The sequence below is a fragment of the Tupaia chinensis genome, unplaced genomic scaffold, assembly GCF_000334495.1.
Source record: "Tupaia chinensis unplaced genomic scaffold, TupChi_1.0 Scaffold000463_1, whole genome shotgun sequence".
NCBI classification, from domain to species: Eukaryota; Metazoa; Chordata; class Mammalia; order Scandentia; family Tupaiidae; genus Tupaia; species Tupaia belangeri.
Genome location: NW_006159972.1, coordinates 2122418 through 2143551, shown reverse-complemented (window position 1 = coordinate 2143551; position 21134 = coordinate 2122418). Strand labels below are relative to the sequence as shown.

The 21134-nt window shown below is 43.8% G+C and overlaps 2 protein-coding genes and 1 pseudogene across 4 annotated transcripts in view; 1 reads left to right on the top strand and 2 right to left on the bottom strand.

The window, feature by feature from the left end:
* The window catches only part of LRRC36 (leucine rich repeat containing 36), a 56718-nt gene extending 40119 nt beyond the window's left edge, over positions 1–16599 (bottom strand). The window contains exons 1-2 of the mRNA XM_006155609.1: positions 16527–16599; positions 3984–4111 (exon numbers count right to left, since the gene is read on the bottom strand). Of these exons, the coding sequence (XP_006155671.1) occupies positions 3984–4111; positions 16527–16599 (201 nt within the window). The remainder of the gene's footprint in view (positions 1–3983; positions 4112–16526) is intronic.
* LOC106735624 (40S ribosomal protein S2 pseudogene) lies at positions 14172–15262 on the bottom strand (annotated as a pseudogene).
* Positions 16600–16730: 131 nt separating the features above from the next.
* KCTD19 (potassium channel tetramerization domain containing 19) overlaps positions 16731–21134 on the top strand; it is a 33309-nt gene continuing 28905 nt past the window's right edge. For 2 of the 3 annotated variants that reach the window (XM_006155612.2, XM_006155611.2), the window contains exons 1-2: positions 16731–16819; positions 19234–19530. In XM_006155612.2, coding sequence (XP_006155674.1) covers positions 16817–16819; positions 19234–19530 — 300 coding nt within the window. In that variant the 5' untranslated portion in view covers positions 16731–16816. The remainder of the gene's footprint in view (positions 16820–19233; positions 19531–21134) is intronic. The other variant, XM_006155613.3, reaches the window with a different exon arrangement.

Sequence of the window (21134 nt, the reverse complement as noted above, 5' to 3'; positions counted from 1 at the left end):
TCTACATAGTATAATAAAAATTTACACATATAATTTATTTTCTCCTTTACAAAATCTGACATGCAAATGCCTGCAATCAATCCTCTACCTATGCTGCTCACAACCCTTCTCCCAGTCTAATCCCTCCCAGAAGCAACCAGGTCAAGCCTCTAGCTTCCCTCTTATCTTTGCTTTAACCATGCTCCTGACACCATAAGTGCTTTGATTTATAAGAGGAAGGGAGGAAGGGTAAAGAGTTGAGGGGAGGGAACCAGCAGTTAGCGTAAGGGCTATGTCGCTGGATTCCCACGTAGTCGACCGTGGTTCGCGTCCCGGACCTAGTGGCTTAGAACTCACACTGGACGCGTGTGCGTGCGTGCCCAAGATCCCGAGAGGAGAATGGAGGAGAAGGGATTGCGGCATGACCATCCCCCCTGGGGGGTGATTTCTCGCTTTCTGTCTCTCTGTCTCTCTCTGTCTGTCTGGCGAGCACACTCGCCCTATAGCGAAAACCTCTCAAAAAAAAAAAAAAAGAGTTGAGGGGAGAAGATCAGGAAGGGCATTATAAAATAAATGTGTACGTGTGTGCACGCATGCATGTGTATTGTGGTGTGTCTTTAAAGGCCAATGCTTCACTTACACAATCAATGGACTATCTGGGGAAATGAAACAATGCTATCTCCAAGTCCTCCCTCCAGGACCAGTTTCCGACCTCTCTGCTCTTCATTTCCCTCTTCAGGGTTACTTCCACCAGGCTAGTTCCCCACCCACCCATCTGGTTCTTGCCAGAAATGTTCTTCCTGGTTCAGTTTTCTTATGCATTTAGAACCCCACCCTCTACCTGACAACAGTACAACCAGGACTGGGAAACTTGAGAAGAAAAGTCACAATTTTTCTCCTCTCCTGAAACTTGCTATTGAAAAAAATTATTTGGGGGCCACTGCTGGCCAAGTCGTTAAGGCACTGGACTCCCACCTGGCATGCCATAGTTCAAGACCTGGACCCAGTGACTTGAAACTCACAGTGGTATGTGTGTGCATGCATAAAATCCTAAGAGGAGAATGGAGAAGGGATGGTGGTGTGACCATGCCCCCGGAGGGTGATTTCTCACTGTCTGTCTCTCTCTTTCCAGTGAGTGCACATACTCTATAAGAAAAATCTCTCAAAAACAAAAAAGAAAGAAAAAATATTTAATTTTCATATATTTAGCTATTTCACTGCTTTTGCCCAACACTAAATTTCAGGACAATATTTCAAATACACACACACAACACACAGATTTACATTTATATTATATATTTATGTATAATCACATACTTTCAGTAGTAAAAATGCTTGCCATAAAAAGGTAAAATTACTTTCCATAATGTATTTGTAAAACAAGGTTTTTATTCTCTTCATTTAAAATGGCCATTTTCTCATTGCAGGAAATTTAGAGAACTCAGAGATACATTTGAAACATTCCCAATAGAACCGTGATTACACTTTGATGCATTCCGTTCTGGTTGTTTTCATTGTTGTTGTTTTCAATTCCATTAACTTCTATATTGTTAGAGGGTCAGTTGGTTAGAAATAGCTGTTTGCCTTTAGCCAAACTCTCAGGGCAGTACACGATTTGACTGTCTTTAATGTGTTTGATGTGTCTAATGTCTCAGTTCAAGTAATCTTTTAATGTCTCTCAGTATAAAAATCAAACAAATGATTTCTATCGTCCTCTCACTTTTCCCAGTTGGCATGAATTCATGCCTTACCCAAAGTTACACTAGAAATACTCATAAAAGGGGCTGGCAGGTGGCATGGTGGTTAAGGGCACTGGACTCCCACATGGCCTGCTGTGGTTCAAGTCCCAGATCTGGCAGCTTGTCTTCTTGCTTCTCTCTCTTTCTTTTTCTCTCTTCCTCTGTCCCTCTCTGGTTAAATTAAAATAAGTAAACAAATAAATAAAGTTGAAGAATTCTTTTAAAGTTTAAAAAATAAATTAATAAAAATAAATCTTTTTAAAAAAGAAATACTCATAAAACATTTTCCCCTGAGAAAATTAAGCAAAGTTGGGGCCAGCAGTTAGCGTAATAGCTATGTCGCTGGACTCCCACGTAGTCAACCGCGGCTCAAGTCTGGACCCAGTGACTTAAACTCACGCCCGGTGCATGTGCATGTGTGCCCAAGATCCCAAGAGGAGAATGGAAGAGAAGGGATTGTGGCGTGGATATCCCCCCTGGGGGGGTGATTTCTTGCTTTCTGTCTCTCTGTCTCTCTCTGTCTTTCTGGCGAGCACACGCGCCCTATAGCAAAAACCTTTCAAAAAAAAAAAAAAAAAAAAAATTAAGCAAAGTGAGTCAAAGTTGCTAGAGATGAATACATGTAGATAATCATAGATGCAAAAAAAAAAGAATAAAAGATAGAAAACTAGTATTTATTGACTGTTTCCTATATGTCAACCACTATACTAGGAGTCTCATATGTGTTATGTTTTATTATGTGTGTTAATTTGATTAATCTTCTCATTGGGTTTTTACCCAAATTGAGAATTTGAAAGGAAATATAAAAGGTAGGAGTTAGGGGCCAGCCCATGGTGTAGGGGTTAAGGTAGCTCCCACATGGTCAATTGTGCAGTTCAAGTCCTGTACTCCCTTCTAGGGACCTTTGTTAGATCTTGAGACTGGGTCTGGATTATGCTGCTGAATTAAGTATTCCTTAAGAAGTGCAAGACGGGCAGAGGAATCCTGGATGGCATCTGTGAATTTTTGTCGCCTTCAGTCTTCCATAGAACGGCTTTGCTGTTTAGCAGGGGCAAAATGGGAACAGAGGAGGAAGCACCTTTTGGGTGTCCACAAAGAACAAAGCTTCCATTTCTGTGTTTGTACGCACATGTTCGCAGACTTCTGTGTGTGTTTGTAACTGTCGGGCGTAGTGCTCAGCCTCCCTCCTACCTTCCTATACTGCCTCTGCTCTGTCGTCCCCAACCTAGAACTTTTTCCTTTCTCTGTTTTTTTCTTTTTCTTTTCTTTCCCCAATTCCTCTCCTCCTAGGAAAACCCCACAGTAACATTGACCAGTGTTTCTCTGTGTATGCTACAGGTACCACCATCCACTCTCTGGATACGTCCTGAACCCAGACTTACTAAATCAGACCTGCTCCCAGAATAGGGAATAATAATTTGTACTTTTATAACTACACCTCATAATTTTTTTTTTTGAGAGGTTTTCACTACAGGGCGCATGCACTCACCAGACCGACAGAGAGAGACAGAGACAGAAAGCAAGCGAGAAATCACCCCCAGGGACGATGGTCATGCCGCAATCCCTTCTCCTCCATTCTCCTCTCAGGATCTTGGGCACGCATGCACACGCGCCCAGTGTGAGTTTTTAGCCACCGGGTCCGGAATGCAAACCGTGGTCGACTATGTGGGAGTCCAGCGACATAGCCACTACACTAACTCCTGGTTCCCGTCATAATTTTTTTTACACACATTAAAATGTGTGCCCTGGGGACTGGCAGGTGGCGTAGTGGTTAAGGGTACTGAACTCCCATATGGCTGACAGTGGTTCAAGTCTTAGACCTGGCAGTTTGCTTTCTGACTTTCTCTCTCTCCCGCTTCCTGTTTCTTGCTCTTGGTTTCTCTCTGTCCCCCTACATTTTTAAAATAAGTAAATAAATAAATAAAGTTAAATAAAATAATTCTTTAAAAAAATATATGTGCCCTGGGGCCAGCAGGTGGCATGGTGGTTGGGGCACTGAACTCTCACATGGCTAACCACAGTTCAAGTTCCACACCAGGTAGTTTTCTCACTTTCTCTCTCTCTCTGACTGTCTCTCTCTGAAGAGCGTATGTGCCTTATAGCAAATTAAAAAATAATAATAATAAAATTAAATAAATAATTCTTAAAAAAAGAAGATTCTCTATTTCCCATACTGATATTATTAATCTCTTTGTTCTTATCAAACAAACAAAAATAAAAATAAGTCAGGCTGACTTAGCTGGTCATATAGAACATAGAACTTACCTTTAGGCTAGTGATCAAATTCCTCGACAAATCTAAAGATCGGAGATTTTTAAAATTTCTGAAAGCATCACCAATGGAATGAATTTTTCCAGCATATGATCCCTGCAATGAAAGAGACTCCACCAGTTCTGAAAAGAGATCAGTAGATACATTATGGTATCTGCTGAGATAAACAGCAGAGCTCTTGAGAGTAGGCGTTCCTTCCTCCCCGTTCCCAGCTGTGAAAGGCCCCATAGCCACGGCTCATAAGGAGATTAGATTTTTTTAAAAGAAGCAAAGACCTAACACAGTAATACGGAACCTCTGTTTCATAGAGCTCTTGGGTCTCTCTAAATATCCTGAAGGATGTAGTAAAAGTCTCTGAAGGCTCTCAAAAAAAAAACTTACAAAAGAAATTCAGCAATCGCACTGCTAGGATTTAGCCCTATAGGTAATACTCACAAGATTTTTTGACAAGATATGTAATAGATAACACAAAGACATCCATTTCAGAGAAGTTTTCAAAATTTATTTATTTACATTTAATCACTTCTTTACAGTGCACAACATTTCTTTTTCTAGCACAAATACTATGCATGTCAGTCAAGCCAAACATTTCAGAGAAATTTTAAGGTAGTAAAACAAAGAAAGAAAAAGAAAAACGTCAGTGTCCATCAGTAGAGAGTAGAATTAGACAACCTACATAATGATACATCAACACAAAGGACAATGTACCAGATCTTTGCCCTTGTTTCTTTTTTTTTAAAAGAGGTTTTGCCTTAGGGTATGTGCACTCACAGAAGAGAGACAGACACAGTGAGAGGAAAAGTGAGAAACCACCCCCCTCCCAGGGAGGATGGTTATGCCACAATCCCTTCTCTATTCTACTCCAGGGATTTGGGGCATGCATGCACACACTCCCAGAGCAAGTGTCAAGTTACTAATCTGGGACTTGAACCGTGATCAGCCATGTGGAAATCCAGCCATTTAATCAGTTCTCCATCTGCTGGTCCTTGCCCTTATATAAGTCATTTAACCTGTGTATCAGTTTCCTCATCTGTAAAATGGTGTTAATAACAGTACTTAATTCATAAACTGTTACAGAATTAAGTTAATGTACAGGGAGGAGGAAGACCAGGCAATGATGCATCAGTAAAACACAAAAAAGAAAGAAGGTCTGAAGGCACTACAATAGTCTAGGCCCCATAAACACTAAATAGTCATAAACCAAAGCTCTCTTTCAATATAAGACCCATATCAGGGAGAAATTAGTGGGACTAGAATCTGCAGATCTCAGGAAGCACAGCTCATACTTTCTAGAACTTTGAGAACACAACAGAAGAGGGAGCTTCAAAACCTTGAAACTGGAAAAGCTATTTCGTCCCACCCTTACTATTCACAAAGATAAACAAATCTTACTGTACTTCAAGAACCACAGAAAAGGATTAAGGTCAAATTTTATGATGTTATTATTAGAAAAAAAGAAAACAAACAGAATAACATTGCTAAAGAATGAAAGCAGGGACCAGCAGTCGGCATAATGGCTATGTCGCTGGACTCCCATGTAGTCCCAGACCTGGTGGCTTAAACTCATGCTAGGTGCATATGCGTGCATGCCCAAGTTTCCAAGAGGAGAATGAAGGAGGCGTGTCCCCCTACCCCCACCCCGGGGGGTGATTTCTCACTTTCTGTTTCTGTCTCTGTCTTTCTGGCGAGCGAGCGCATGTGCCCTATAGCTGGACAAAACAAATAAAAACTGTAACTTAACATTTGAAAACAAGCTAAAAGATATTTTAAAAATATAGCAGTTCTCAAAAGTATGGTTCCTAGGGGCCAGCAGATGGCACAATGGTAACATCACCAGACTCCCATCTGCTTGACAGCAGTTCAAGTCCTAAACCTGGCTCACTCCAGGCATGTGTGCCCAAAATCCCAAGAGGAGAATGGAGAAGAGACTACAGCATGGCTATCCCCCTGGGGGGTGATTTCTTGGTTTCTGTCTCTCTGTCTCTGTCTCTCCAGCAAACACATGAGCCCTATACCAAAAATCTCTTTTAAAAAAAAAGAAAAGTGGGAACCAGCAGTTAGTGTAATGGCTATGTCGCTGGATTCCCATGTAGTCGACCGTGGTTTGCATCCTGGACCTGGTAGCTTAAAACTCACGCTGTGCGCGTGTGCGTGCGTGCCCAAGATCCCGAGAGGAGAATGGAGGAGAAGGGATTGCGGTGTGACCATCCCCTCTGGGGGATGATTTCTCGCTTTCTGTCTCTATGTCTCTCTCTGTCTATCTGGTGAGCGCATGCGCCCTGTAGCGAAAACCTCTCCAAAAAAAAGAAAGAAAAGAAAAGTGAATGGCCCAAATCCAAAACTTTGACAACGCCGAATGTTGCTGAGAAAGTGTGACAACAGAACTCATTGCTAGTAGAAACGCAAAACAGTGTGACTAATATAGAAGACAGGTTGGCAATTCTTTTTTATTTTTTTGAGATCTTAGGCACGCATGCACATGCATCTAGCGTGAGTTTAAGCCACCGGATCCGGGACTCAAACCTTCAAACCGCAGTCGACTACATGGGAGTCTAGCAACATGCTCAGTATGCCAACTGCTGGTTCCAGATTGGCAATTCTTACAAAGCTAAACACAATGTTACCAGATGGTCTAGCAGATCTCTTGGTATTTACTTAAATGAGCAATTGCCAAAACTTGGACGCAACCAAAATGTTCTTCAATAGGTAAATGAAGGGGCCACCAGATGACATGGTGGTTAAGAACACCAGACTCCCACATGGCGAACTGTGATTTGAGTCCTAGACCTGGTGGCTTGCTTTCTCACTTCCACTCTCTCCCCCTTTCTCTCTCTCTGGTCAAATAAATAAGTAAATAAATAAAATAATTCTTTTAAAAAAATAGGTAAATGAATAAACAGACTATGGTAAGCCCGTAGTGTAGGATATAATTCAGTAATAAAAAGAAGTGAGCTATCAAGCTACGAAAAGATATGGGGGAGCCTTCAATACATACTGCTAAGTGAAGGGAGTCAGTCAGAAAAGGTTACATACTGCATGATTCTGACATTCTGAAAAAGGCAACAATAAAAAGGTGAGTGTTTGTGAGAGGTTTGGGGTGAAGGATGACTAAATGAAGCACAGGGAATTTTGTAGGCAGCAAAACTATTTTGTTTGATACTGTAACGATGGATACATGACATTATATATTTGTCAAAGTCCATAGAACTGTACAACACAAGTGTGAACCCTAATAGACTTGTGTTAATAACAATGTACAATGTATTGGTTCATAAATTTTAACATATGTTCAATACGAATGTAAGAAATTAATAATAGGGAAACTGCTGGTGGGGGGGGGATGCAGAGAGTTGGGAGGGGGAAAGGATATATGGAAACTCTCTGTACTTTCTGTTGAATTTTTCTGTAAACCTAAAACTTGTAGGGCCAGCCTATGGCAAAGTGGTTACCATGGCTGGATCCTACATAGCTGAGTGCCCGGTTTGACTGCACAGTTTGAGTTTCAGACCTGAGAAACACATCAGGCACAAGTGCACGTGTGCCTAGGATGCTAGGGGAGGAAGAGATGGAGAAGGGATAGAGATATGACTACTCCCCACAGGGGGCAGGGGTGCTTTCTCTCTTGCTCTCTCTGCCTGGCAAGCACACATACCCTCTGGCAAATTAAAAGCAACAAAACAAACAAACAAAACTTACAGAAATTAAAGTCTATTAATAATTTTTAAATTATTATTTATTTTATTTTATTAATTATTATTTTTATCTTGATTGCTATAATGCACATGCATTCACCAGAGAGAGGCAGGCAGTTTGATTGCTATAATGAACATGCATTCACCAGAGAGAGGCAGGCAGAGAGAAAGAGAGAGAGAGAAGGAAAGTGAGAAAGCAAGCTGCCAGGTCCAGGACTAGAACTGTGGTCGGTCATGTGATAGTCCAGAGCCTTAACAGCCACACCACCTGCTGGCCCCAGTCTATTAACAATTTTTAAAAATAAGTAAATTACTAGGGACTAGCAGACGGTAAAATGGTTACATTGCTGGACTCCCACGTAGTTGACCATGGTTCAAGGTCCTAGACCCAGCGGCTTCCACACCAGGCATGTGTGCATGCGTGCCTAAAACCTCAAGAGGAGAATGGAGAAGAAGGGATTGCAGTATGGCCATCCCCCAGGGGGGTGATTTCTCACTTTCGGTCTCTCCAGCAAGGTCATGTGCCCTATAGCAAAAATATCTTAAAAAAAAAAAAAAGATAAAGTAAATGAATTACTAATACATGTCAAAATATGGATAAATCTTGAAAATATCATGCTAAGTGAAAGCAGCCTGATAGAAAAGGCCGTATTTGACTCCACTTACATGAAATACAAAGAAGAGGCAAGTCCAGAGAGAAAGAAAGCAGATTAATAGTTGCCAAGGGCTACAGGGAATGGGAAACGAGGAGTGAGTGCCTAATGGGTTGATGAAAATGTTCTAGAACAAGATAGTAGTGACTTGATGGTTGCACAACATTGTGAATGTATTAAATGACCCTCAGCTGTACACTTACGACAGTGACTTGGGCCAGCTGGTGGTGTGGTGGTGAAGGTGCTGGATTCCTTATGGACAACTACACAGTCTGAGACCCAGACCTGGTGGCTTGAAAAACACACCAGGCTTATATGTGTGTATGCCCAAATCCCAAGAGGAGAATGGAGACGAGATTGTGGCATGGCCATTTCTCCTGAGAGTGGGTGCTTTCTTACTCTCCCTGTCTTCCTCCAGCAAGCACACACATGCTACAGCAAAATGGTACCACAAACCTTGTTAAAGCTTTTTGCTATGGAGCACGTGCACTCACAGGAGACAGAGAGAAAGTGAGAAACCACCCCTAGGGTGGATGGTCACACCACAATCCCTTCTTCTCCTGGGATTTTAGGCAGGCACACACACATGTCCAGCATGATTTTTAAGCCACCAAGTTTAGTTCTTAAACTATGGTAGGCCATGTGGGAGTCTAGCAGCTTAACCACCATGCCACCTGCTGGCCCAATAAAAGGTGACTTTAATAGCATGTTAATTATATCTTTTTTTTTAAGCATGTAAATTGAGTTTTTCCGAAGTGAATATACTTCGCACCAGTCCAGTTGAGTATACAAAACATGTTATCATCAACAGATAATAATCCATTTCTGTGGTCCCATAAATGTCTTGCTCCTGTTTTCATCCTTCATTTCTTTCCTTATATTCTCCCCCTTCTCCCACCCGCTTCCCACATTGTCTCCAGTATCCATAACCATTTTCGATGCTTCTATATTCTCTAATCTTTCAGTTTGCACCATAGAATGCAGAGAATGTTAACTATATCTTTAAAAAAATTTTTTTTTCATTTCCTGGCTTTGAGGGCAATGTATTGGTATTCTGTGGTACACAACACTCCAAACCCTGAGAGTCTTACCACGAGGCAAGAGCTAAGGACAGTTGGGATTCCCATCAGTGACCCACAGCATTTCTTAAGCCTTTCATGGCAGTCTATTTCAAACAGCAGACATTTTAGCATTTTAAAAGGGATCCAGAGGGGCCAGCAGGTGGCACGGTGGTTGGGGTGCTGGACTCCCACATGGCTGTCTGTGGTTTGAGTCTGGCGGCTTGCTTTCTCACTTTCCCTTTCGCTCTCTCTCCAATTCTCTCTGGTGAGTGCATATGCCCTGTAACAAATTGAAAAATACCAATGGTGAGGCCAGCAGATAGCGTAATGGTTATGTTGCTGGACTCCCATGTAGTCGACTGCAGTCCAAGTCCTGGGCCCAGAGAGTTAAAACTCACACCAGGGGACCAGCAGATGGTGTAGAGGTTACATCACTAGACTCCCACACGGCCAACAGCAGTTTGGGTCCCAGATCCAGTGGCTTCAAACTCACACTGGGTGCGTGTGCATGTATGCCCAAAATTTCAGGAGGAGAACAGAAGAGAAGGAATTGTGGCATGGCCATCCCTCCCTAGGGAGTGATTTCTCACGTTCTGTCTCTCTGTTGAGTGCATGCGACCTATAGCAAAAATCTCTAAACAAACAAACAAACAAAAAACCCACCTCACACCAGGCGCGTGTGCATGCATGTCCAAGATCCCAAGAAGAGGAGAATGTAGGAGATGGGATTGCAGCATGGCCATTCCCCTGAGGAATGACTTCTTGCTTTCTGTCTCTGTCTCTCTGGCAAGTACACATGCCCTATAGCAAAAATCTCTCAAAAAAGAAAAAATACTCATGGTAATGGATAAAATTAAATAAATAATTATTTTAAAAAATAAAAGGGAATCAGAATTATCATCGAACTGATAAACTGCTGCAGGAACATTCTTTCATGATTTACATGAAAGGCAGATCTTAAGAGGTTATATACTGGGTTTCAGTGTTTACAGAGTGAAGACAGATACTTGTGTGGGTGGAAAAGCCATGATACATTTTTGCACAGAAAAAATACATCATGACTTTTCCATCAACCCAATAGGTCAGAGAACAAATAAAACACTGCCTATCACAATTTCCAAGAACATCAGAATAAATCTGCTAAATTTTTCTTCTTCATAACAGAAAGAGGAGAAAGAGAAAGGGAGAGGGAGAAAGAGAAGTATCTCTGACAAGGTCAGGATCCTTTGGCTCCAGCCTCCGGATCTGCTAGGACTACAGACAAGCACAGCTGTTCTCAGTGTGTTCAGGTTGGCCCAGGAACGAAATCTGGGCTCCCCATGAGGCTCCTAACCATCCACGCGGTTGCACCATCTGTGACTTCAGATGGGCCCCTGACTTTAATATATGGCTCACATAACCTCAATGGGTAAGCATTTGTTTTATTTATGAAAACAACAAATCAAGTAAAATTGCTATTTAAAAAAGCCATTTTCAGGACCCAGCCATGGTGGCACAGCACATAGGATGCCACTGCACAATGCTGGAGCCATGTGGGATGCCAGGTTCGAATCCTGACCTGAGTATCCAGTGGGTGGGAGCACGCCTGTGATCCCTGCTGGTCTGGTAGCAGGGATGGGAGGACTGAAAGGTGGCATAACCCTGAGAAGGGTACTTCTCTATCTCTCTCTCATAAAAGAAGTAAAATAATTTTTTTTCTTTTTTTTTTTTGAAGAAATTTTTGCTATAGGGTGCATCCACTCACTGGAGAGACAGAGAGAAACAGTGAGAAATCACCTCCCAGGGGGACAGCCCCACCACAATCCCTTTCTCCTCCATTCTCCTCTGGGTGTCTTGGGCATGCACGCATACTTGCCCGGCATGATTTTTTTTTAATTATTTAATTTAATTTAATTAATTTATTAATTAATTTATTTTAATTTGACCAGAGAGGAACAGAGCAAGGGGGAGGGGGGAGCGAGAAAGCAAGTCGCCAGGTCTGGGACTTGAACCGTGGTCACTCATGTGGGAGGAGTCCAGCGCCCTTCACCACCATACCACCTGCTCGTCCAGCATGAATTTTAAGCCACCAGGTCCCAGACTCAAACTGCATTCAACTATGTGGGAGTCCAGTGATGTAACCATTACGCCATCTGCTGGTCACAATAAAACAATTTTTTTAAAAAAGAAAAGAAAATCATGTATAGCTCATTTGGAAATTAAACTGATAACCTTGAATAATGCAAGTTTATAACAATAAAAAAGTTTCAGATTTTTTTAAAGTCTTAGGCGACAACTTGAAAGATCTCTTGCTAGCCAAAGTTGGGATATGTTGAGCATCAATTATGATAAGAGCTGCAATGAATGGAACACACCAAATATATCTAAACTGATTCTTTTATTTATTTTTATTAATTTTTAAAAAAGATTTTTGGCATATGGTATGTGCACTTGCCTGAGCGAGACAGAGAAAGAAGGAAAGTGAGAAATCAGTCCCCAGGGGGATGGTCACACTGCCATCTCTTCTCATTCTCCTCTCAGAATTTTGGGCACCCATGCACATGTGCCAGGATGACTTTCAAGTTGTCAGGTCCAGAACTCTAACCGTGCATCTGGCCATGTGGGGTCCAGTGCCTTACCCTCCACACCACCTACTGGAATTTTTTAATACAGAGAAATAAAACAAAAAAAGTTCATAATTATACCACTCAGATTATGCTTTTGTACATATATAAAAAAAAAATAACCCTTATTACATGATTGGAAAATCCCAATAGTCAGAGAAGCACAAAATAAAGTAAAAGCCTGTCTTTCCAAAGATGACTGCTATACTTTTTTTTTTTAAAGAGATTTTTGTTATAAGGCACATGCACTCACCAGAAAGACAGAGACAGATAGAGAGACAGAAAGTGAGAAATCATCCCCCAGGAGGGAAGGCCATGCCGCAATCCCCTCTCCTCCATTCTCCTCTCAGGAGTTTGGGCATGCATGCACATGCATCCAGAGTGAGTTTCAAGCCACTGGGTCTGGGACTTGAACCACTGTCAGCCATGTGGGAGTCCAGTGATGTAACAATTAATACCGTATGCTGGTCCTAACTACTGTAATAGTTTTACAGAAGAGTTTTATAATGTATATACCAACTCATTCATTTAATTGAAAAAAATCTGTGTTTTATTAGCAAGTTAAAAAAAAAAAAAAAAAGAGGAGGGCTGGACCTATAGTGCAGTAGGTAAGGGAAACAGATCCCACATGGCCAACTGTGGTTCAAATCCCAGCCCAGTGGCTCAAAAAACATGCTGATGCATGTGCATGCCCAAAATTCTGACAGGAAGGAGAAATGAAGGAAAAGCCTGTGGTATGACCAAGCCCCAATGGGGTGCATTCTCTCTCTCTCTCTCTCTCTCTGGTGAATGCATATGCTCGCCAGCAATTCTTTTTTAAATTTTAATAAATTATTGAATAATATATTATTATTACTTGCTATAGGGGGCATGCACTCACCAGAGAGAGGCAGATTGAGAGATGGTGAGAGGAAAAGTGAAATCACCCCCCGCCCTAGGAGGAATGGCCATGCCACAATCCCTTCTCCTCTATTATCCTCTTTGGGCACACACGCACACACACCTGGTCTGAGTTTCAAGTCACCGGGTCCAGGACTCAAACTGTGGTCAGTCATGTGGGCATCCAGTGCCATAACCACTATGCCACCTGCTGACCCCATATTTGTCTTTTTAGAAAAAGGTACCTATTTGTATGTGGATATAAGCAACAAAAAAGAATAGAAAGAGAGCAGAACTTTTTTTTTTACTTTAGACACTTCTGTACTATACAAATTGTCAGAATAAGCATAATTACTTTTGTTATTTGAATGCCTGAAATAAAAACAAGCAAACAAAGACAAACAAACGAAATTTGCTATACCTTCTGGTTGAATGTGAGGATGAGAGGGGTGTGTGTTTTCTTGAATAAGGTTGAATAAATATGCTTCTTTTTTTGGTAAGGAAGGCACAGGATTTTTCTTTGCTGACTTTTTTTACAAAAGAATTTTATTTAACTTTATTTCTTTGTTTTAATTTTAATTTCTTTGTTTTAATTTATTTCTTTGTTTTAATTTGTCACTGGATGCCCACATGACTGACCACAGGAGGGACAGAGCGAGGGAATGAGAGAGAGAAAGTAAGTGCCAGGTCCGGGACTCGAACTGCAGTCAATCATGTGGGAGCCCAACATCCTCAACCACCTATCTTTACTGACTTTTAGAATGGGGGAATTCAAAGTAGTTTTAAGTATATACATGTATATATATACAAATATCTACATTAATCTATACACACAGTAAAGTGTTATCTTTCCTTATCTGTGGGGGAACTGAAATGATTTAAGAGAGGAAATAAAAATTATTACTCTCTTATTCATTTAACTGTTGTTAGCATGCACTAACTAGCCACGGAGTGCCAGGCAAGGCCTGGTCATGTAGCAATTCTTTATTCCGTCATTTCTCCATCCTGTCAGGATCCAGGGCACATGTGCATGTCCTCAGTGTATTTTTCAAGTCATACAGGATGTATGTATTTTTCAATCCCATACAGGGATTTTTGTTTTGGTTTGGTTTGTTTTTGCCATAGGATGTATATGCTCTCTGGAGAGAGAGACAGAGAGAGAAAGTGAGGGGGGCTGGCCACACTACAATCCCTTGTCCTCCATTCTCCTCCCTGGATTTTGGGCACATACACACACATGTGCCCAGCATAATTTTCTTTTTCTTTTCTTTTCTTTTCTTTTTTTTCAGGCTTAATTCACTTTATTTTCGCTATATGAAAACCCTATGTTGTGGCCACAGCTGGAGCCTGGGTCCTCTGCACCGAGATTCTAGTGTGGGTCTTGACGAGATGGTCAGTGAATTCCTGATAGGGAGACTTGATGAACACGGTCTCTTTCCAGAGATCAGGGGTCAGGAAGCTGTAGGTCTTGGAGATGGCATCAAAGGTGGCCTTGGTGAAGTTGCCCAGGGTGGCAGTGCAGCCCAGGGTGGCAGTGCAGCCCAGGCTGAGGTGTACCAGTCATCGATGCCAGCCATCAGCAGCAACTTCTTGGGCACTGGGGCTGAGACAATGCCAGTGCCTCTGGGGGCAGGAATGAGGCACACCAGCACAGAGCCACGGTGCCCAGTCACCTTGCAAGGGACAGTGTGGGGCTCGCCGATCTTGCTCCCGCAGTAGCCTCTTCGTACTGGGACAATGGAGAGTTTGGCCAGGATGATGTCCCCTCGGATGGCAGTGGCCACCTCCTTGGAGCACTTCACACCTAAACCAACATGCCATTGTAGTCCCCGATGGCAATACGTGCCTTGAACCTCATCTTGCTGGCCAGCGGGAGTCTGCTTCTGCACAAGTAGGATCTTCAGAACCTCATCCTTGAGAGAGGCTTCCAGGAAAAAGTCATTAATTTCAGACTCCTTAATGGGCACGGAGAAGAGAGAGATCTCCAGGGATTTGAACTTCATGTCTTTGCCCAGGCGGCCCAGCTTGATGACAGGGATCCACTCCATGTCCTCGGCCCAGCCTCCACGAGTTCCACCGGCACGCCCAGCCCCGGCCCCAACCATGGGGGCCGCTGTTGAACCCTGCACGGGAGCAGCCCTCGCCTCCTATCTCAGGACACACACCCCACCTCCAGGGCCCTGCCGCTGCACAGGCGTCATCCATTTGTGGTTTTCTTGAAGAAGACCCGGCATCATTTTCAAACCACTGGGTCCAGGACAGGAGTCGTAGTCCACCATGGGGAGTCTCATGCCTGAACCACGGCCACCTGCTGGCCCTCAGGAGGGGATTTAAACCACAATTGTGGGACGGTGGTGCACCTAACTAATGCTCAAAGGGACCAGCCCAGCATACGCTAATTTTGATAATTTTTTAAAAATAAATAATTTTAATTAAAATTACAAGTAAAATCAAGTTATTTCAAATCCCACAAATGAAAAGTAGAAGAAAGGCAACTTTTTCATATGGCTAGAGCACAGGTTCTGGAATCAGGGTTAATAAACCTTAGCTGCAACACTTTACCAGCTGTGTGACTTTGGGTAAGAGTCTAAACCTAATTTTACCAATCTGTAAAATTGAAATAATAACAGCATCTGTCTGATAAACTTGCTATAAGGATTAAACAGTGCAGGTAAATAATTTAGAATGCCTGGCAATAATAACACAGTGAATTTAGGGAGGGTACAAAGTCAAATTAGGGATGCTGGTAGTTTTTCCAACTTTTTTACGGCTTAGACGCTCAAAAAACAAGCTGTATGAGTTAGACCCCAGGTCTAAGGGGTCAGTTGTCACTGGGCTGTTTAACTTAGGATGAAGTCAGGGTTGAGGAACTGACCTAAGCAGCTTGAGAGATCACCTGCTAGTCCCTTCACATCAGGTCTTTCTCTGTTTAAAAATTATTTGACTTATTGTTTTTAATTTGCTATAGGTCATGCGCACGCACCAGAGAGAGAGAAAGAGGAGGAAAGTGAGAAGGCAAGCCGCCAGATCTGGTACTCAAACCACGGTCATGTGGGAGTCCAGCGCCTCAACCACCACGCCACCTGCTGGATCCCCAAGTCTCTTAAAAGGTCTCTCCAGATCGACCAAAGAAACGGCCAGGTTCCTGAAGTGGAGACTGGACGACCGGGGACGATAACGGGGCGCCCTGGTCCCATTTCACCTCGTCCTGGAAAAAGCCCTCGAGGGTAGGAAGTTTCCGCAACTGCCACAATTAACGCCCCGTGTACACCCTTAAGGGCACTCCCAGCGCAGTTTCCCCGCTCAGCCCTTCCCGTGTCCCGCCCGGTCGCGCCAAGGGCTCAAGTTTCCTCCCGCGAGGCCCGTCCTCTCTCCTCGGCCCGGTTCTGCGCTCCGGCCCGCAGGGTCCCCGCCGCAGGCTTGTTTCTCCTGCCCTCTACCTCGCCTCCCCTCCTCCCTCCATTCCCGCCCTCTGCCCCCGACGCCCCCAGCACTTCAGTTCCTCCACCTCCGTGACCCTTCTGCCTCGGTTTACCGCTCCTCCGCGCTTCCCCCGCCTGGTCTACCCTCGGTTTTGCCTCCACCTCAGTTTTCTCCCTCCAGCCTCTTGACCGCACTCCCTGCCCAGGCTCTTCTGGCCTGGCCCTACCCGGCTGCTCCACAGGGGTCAGCGCCCCCAGGCGGCGGATGCCCTCCTCGTCCAGATCCCACTGCTCCGCCATCTGCGCCCGCCGCTCACCTGCCGTCGCCCGGGAGACCGCCCGGCGCGCGCTAGGCCCCGCCCCCGCCCAGGGCCAGGCCCCGCCCAGGTCTAGGTCCCGCCCAGGACCAGGCCACGCCCCCGCCCAGGGCTAGGTCCAGGCCACGCCCCGCGCCGCCAGGTCCGGGGGGCCGTTATTCCTGGCCACGCGCCTGCCCGCCAGCCGCAGAGCAGCGACCATGGTATGGAGCCCGTCGTGGCCGAGGCGCCAAAGTCACTAACGCTGCGAATGGGGTCATTGAGTCCCAGGATTAGGGCTATGAGGTTAGAAACCTGGCTCTGGGGCACTGATGAGCCCAGGAGTGGTCCCAGCTTTAAAAGATTAGGAGGACTAGCTCTGAGAAGAACGCGCTGTCTCGAGGGACAAAGTGCCTAGCACTCAAGATCTGGGGGACTCCTGTTCTGGGACTGGGCATGTGCCTCTTTGACGGGTGGAGGTCTTCACAGCCCAGCACTGGGAGAAGCTGATCTGGGATAAGGCAGGGGTGTGTGAGGCTGGGACCCAGATCTGAAGGAGTGTGTGAGGGGGTGCGGATGGGGCAGAGTTCCGAGCGTGCGGTCGGGATCGGAGGAGAGAAAGGCTGGGAAACTTGGCTCGAAGAGTTGGGGTCCTGTCTTCAGAGCATGAGGTGTTTCTCACTCTAGAAATCGACTTGGAAGGGGTCCTTTGGGAAAGAGGAATCAGAATGGGAAAGAGACGCTCTCTGGGGTAGGGTGGGGATAACCGTCTTAGGGCTACTCCATTTTCAGTAGTCAGACTGGCAAGAAGCCTTTTGTCCTTCAAGTGCTACAGATCCCCAACGCTTGCTTTGTGACTAAGGGCTCTCCCCAGGCTGGGATTGCTCTACACTAACCAGCTCCTGATCAGTCTTAGGGAAGAAAACTGGCAAGAACAGCCATATCAGTAACCCCTACCCTCATGCCAGTAGGCACCTCTTGAGAACCCACCTGGGATAGAACATGTGTGTAAGAGGGAGGCCAAGTCTTGAGCCAAAGATGGTCTTGTGATATTCTGTCCTTGATGAAAAAAGAGGAGCTGAGACAAGAACTGAGATTCACCTTCCCAGATCTGCATACTCTGACATCTTCCCTGAGCTCTCAACCAGCTCGTCACCTTTAAGGACAGAAAGCAAAATTGAGATACTTGTACAGTATTTATGCTCTGTGATGGTGGCTGCGGTGGTGAGACTTATTCTCAGTTTGTCATCAGCTTTAGCTATGTTCCGAAGGGCCAGGGCTCAGGAGCTTAGGTTAGCTCATTAGATTTGCTTTTCCAGCTCTGCTTCTGTGAGCCATGACACGTTTTAACAATTTGTGATCTTTTCTTCATATCCCCTTTAACTCTTCTAATCTCAGATGTAGTATATATAGTTCCTCTTCTTTCTATGTGAATAAGTAGACAAGACTGACTGTAGGAGAAATGCACCCTACTCTCTTCTTTGTTGCATATATTTCTTTTCCTTCCTCCACTGTCAAAAAGATGCAGGTATTTGTTGGAAAAGAACATTTTTGTGCAAATGTTTAAACTTTCAGAAAGATTGAAAGAATTGTCCAATGAGCAACATATATCATCACCTACATTTCATTAGTCATATTTTGAAATTTTTTTCTGGAGGGGGGACCAGCAGATGGTATAATGGTTGTATTGTTGGACTCCAATGTAGTCGACCACGGTTCGAGTCCCAGACTCAGCAGCTTAGACTTGCCAGGCACATGTGTCTCTGGTGAGCACATGTGTCCTATGGCAAAAACCTAAAAAAAAAGAGAGAGAGAGAGAGAGAGAGAGAGAGATGGATGCATTGATGGGCAAAGGGATGATACACAGACATGATAAAATTAATATTTCTTCTTTTAGAGATTTTTTGCTATAAGACACGTACACTCACCAGAGAAACAGACGAAAAGCAAGAAATCAGCCCCCGGGGGAATGGCCACGCCATAGTCCCTTCTCCTCCATTCTCCTCTTGGGATTTTGGGCATGCACGCACATATGCCTAGTGTGATTTTCAACCCTCTGGATCCAGTACTCAAACCATGATCTGCCATGTGAGAATCCAGCTCCCTAACCACCACATCACCTGCTAGCCCCTCCATCTCATTTTTTTATTCATTTCAAAATAAATTATAGATACTGGCACATCACGGTGGTGTGCATTTTTTGTTTTTAGAAAGAATGCAAAATTTTAACCAGAATTCAATATTGTTTTATGGATCTTTTCCAGGTAAAATTTTATATACTATTGACCACTGTTAATTTTTTTTTTTTTTTTTTGGGGGGGTTTTTCTTTTAGGGCCCATGCCCTCGAAAAAAAGACAAAAAACAGAGAGGCAGAAAGTGAGAAATTACCCCTGAGGAGGGATGGCCGCGCCGCAATCCCTTCTCCTCCATTCTCTGCTCGAGATCTTGGGCACGCACGTACAAGCACCTGGCATGAGTTTAAGCCACCAGGTCCAGTACTCGAACTGCAGTCAGCCATGTGGGAGTCCAGTGACATAACCACTACACCATCTGCTGGCCCCAGTAAAGATAACTTTATTTCTTCCTTTCCAATCTAGATGCTTTTTATTTCTTAGCTCTTTTTCATTTTCCTTTCAGGAAGAACCTGGCATACCTCATGAATCAGCAGAGGATTTGTTTCATTTCAATGTGGGGGGCTGGCATTTCTCAGTTCCCAGAAGCAAACTTGCTCAGTTCCCAGACTCCCTTCTCTGGAAAGAGGCCTCGGCCTTGACCTCTTCAGAAAGCCAGAGGCTCTTCATCGACAGAGATGGCTCCACCTTTAGGCATGTGCACTATTACCTCTATACCTCCAAACTCTCCTTCTCCAGTTGTGCAGAACTGAACTTGCTCTATGAACAAGCTCTGGGTTTGCAGCTGATGCCTTTGCTGCAGGTAAGACATTCTTCTCTTCCAACAGTAATCAGGTGGTGTGGTGGTTACGGTGGTGGACTCCCACATGGCTGACTGGTTCAAGACTCAGACCTGGTGGCTTGCTTTCTTACTTTCCCTTTCTTTCTCTCTTGCCAAATTCTAAGAAGTTATAATAAATAAAGTTAAATAAATAATATTTTTTTAAAAAGAAAAGAATAGTAATCGATAACATAGGCTTTACCTTACTAATCATTGTGTCCTATATATTGGTTGCCTCAATGACCCTCTTAATGAGCAAATGTGATGAGTGAGTGAAAGTAATAAACAATACACTGGAATTGCATGTTCTTTCTTTCTTTTCTTTCTTTTTTTTTTTTTTTTTAGAGGTTTTTTGCTATAGGGAGCATGTACTCGCCAGAAAGACAGAGAGAGACAGAGAGACAGACAGTGAGAAATCATCCCCCGGGGAGAATGGCCATGCCACAATCTCTTCTCCTCCATTCTCCTCTCGGGATCTTGGGCATGCATGCACACGTGCCTGGCGTGAGTTTAAGCCACCAGGTCCAGGACTCAAACCATGGTTGACACGTGGGAATCCAGCGACATAGCCATTACACCAACTGCTGGTCCCCAGAAGAAAGAATTTACTAATTTACTAAGCATCAAGAGAACCTCCTAGCTCTTAAAAAATCCTACTTTAAGCTGCTTCTTGTTTTTGTTGTTAAATTTTAAAAGGAGAAAACTTTAGAAATTGTAGAATTTGCTATGTACACAGTGTCTGAGAGTTAAAATCTGAAAGATTCATCAAGAATAATACTTCTCATTGTATCTGTTATGTACACAACATTCAAAATGTCCTCCAAACCAAAGAACATTTCCTTTGCCGTCACATCTCTATTTTCTAAGAAACTTCTTGTTTTCTTTTTTTAGAGAGATTTTTACTATAGAGCACACGCACTTGCCAGAAAGACAGAAAGTGAGAAATCACGCCCCAGGTGAGATGGCCACACTGCAGTCCCTTCTCCTCCATTCTCCTCTTGGGATTTTGGGCATGTATGAACATGTACCCAGCATAAGATTTTTGGTTTTTGTTTTTTTTTTTTCTTTTTTTTTTTTTTTAGAGAAAGATTTTGCTATAGGGCACATGTGCTCGCTGGAGAGACAGAGAGACAGAAAACAAGAAATCACCCCCTAGGGGGGATGACCATGCTGCAATCCCTTCTCCATTCTTAGGATCTTGCGCACGCATGCAAATGTACCCAGTGCGAGTTTAAGCCACTAGGTCCAGGACTTAAACCAATATCAACTACATGGGAGTCTAGTGACATAATCATTACGTCGTCTGCTGGTCCTCCAGTGTGAGTTTTAAGCCACTGGTTCCAGGACTCAAATCACAGTGGACTATGTAGGAGTCCAGTGACGTAACCATTACTCCATCTGCTGGTCTCAAGATTTCTTGTTTTCTTATTGTAAGAACTTTAAATACCTTTATTTTTAAGCTATTAAAGTACCACCAAAAAACATTACCTTTGAGCCAGCAGGTGGTATGGAGATTAAGGTGCTAAATTCCTACATGCCAGCTTCACAGTTCGAGTCCCAGACCTGGCAGCTTAAGAATCATGTTG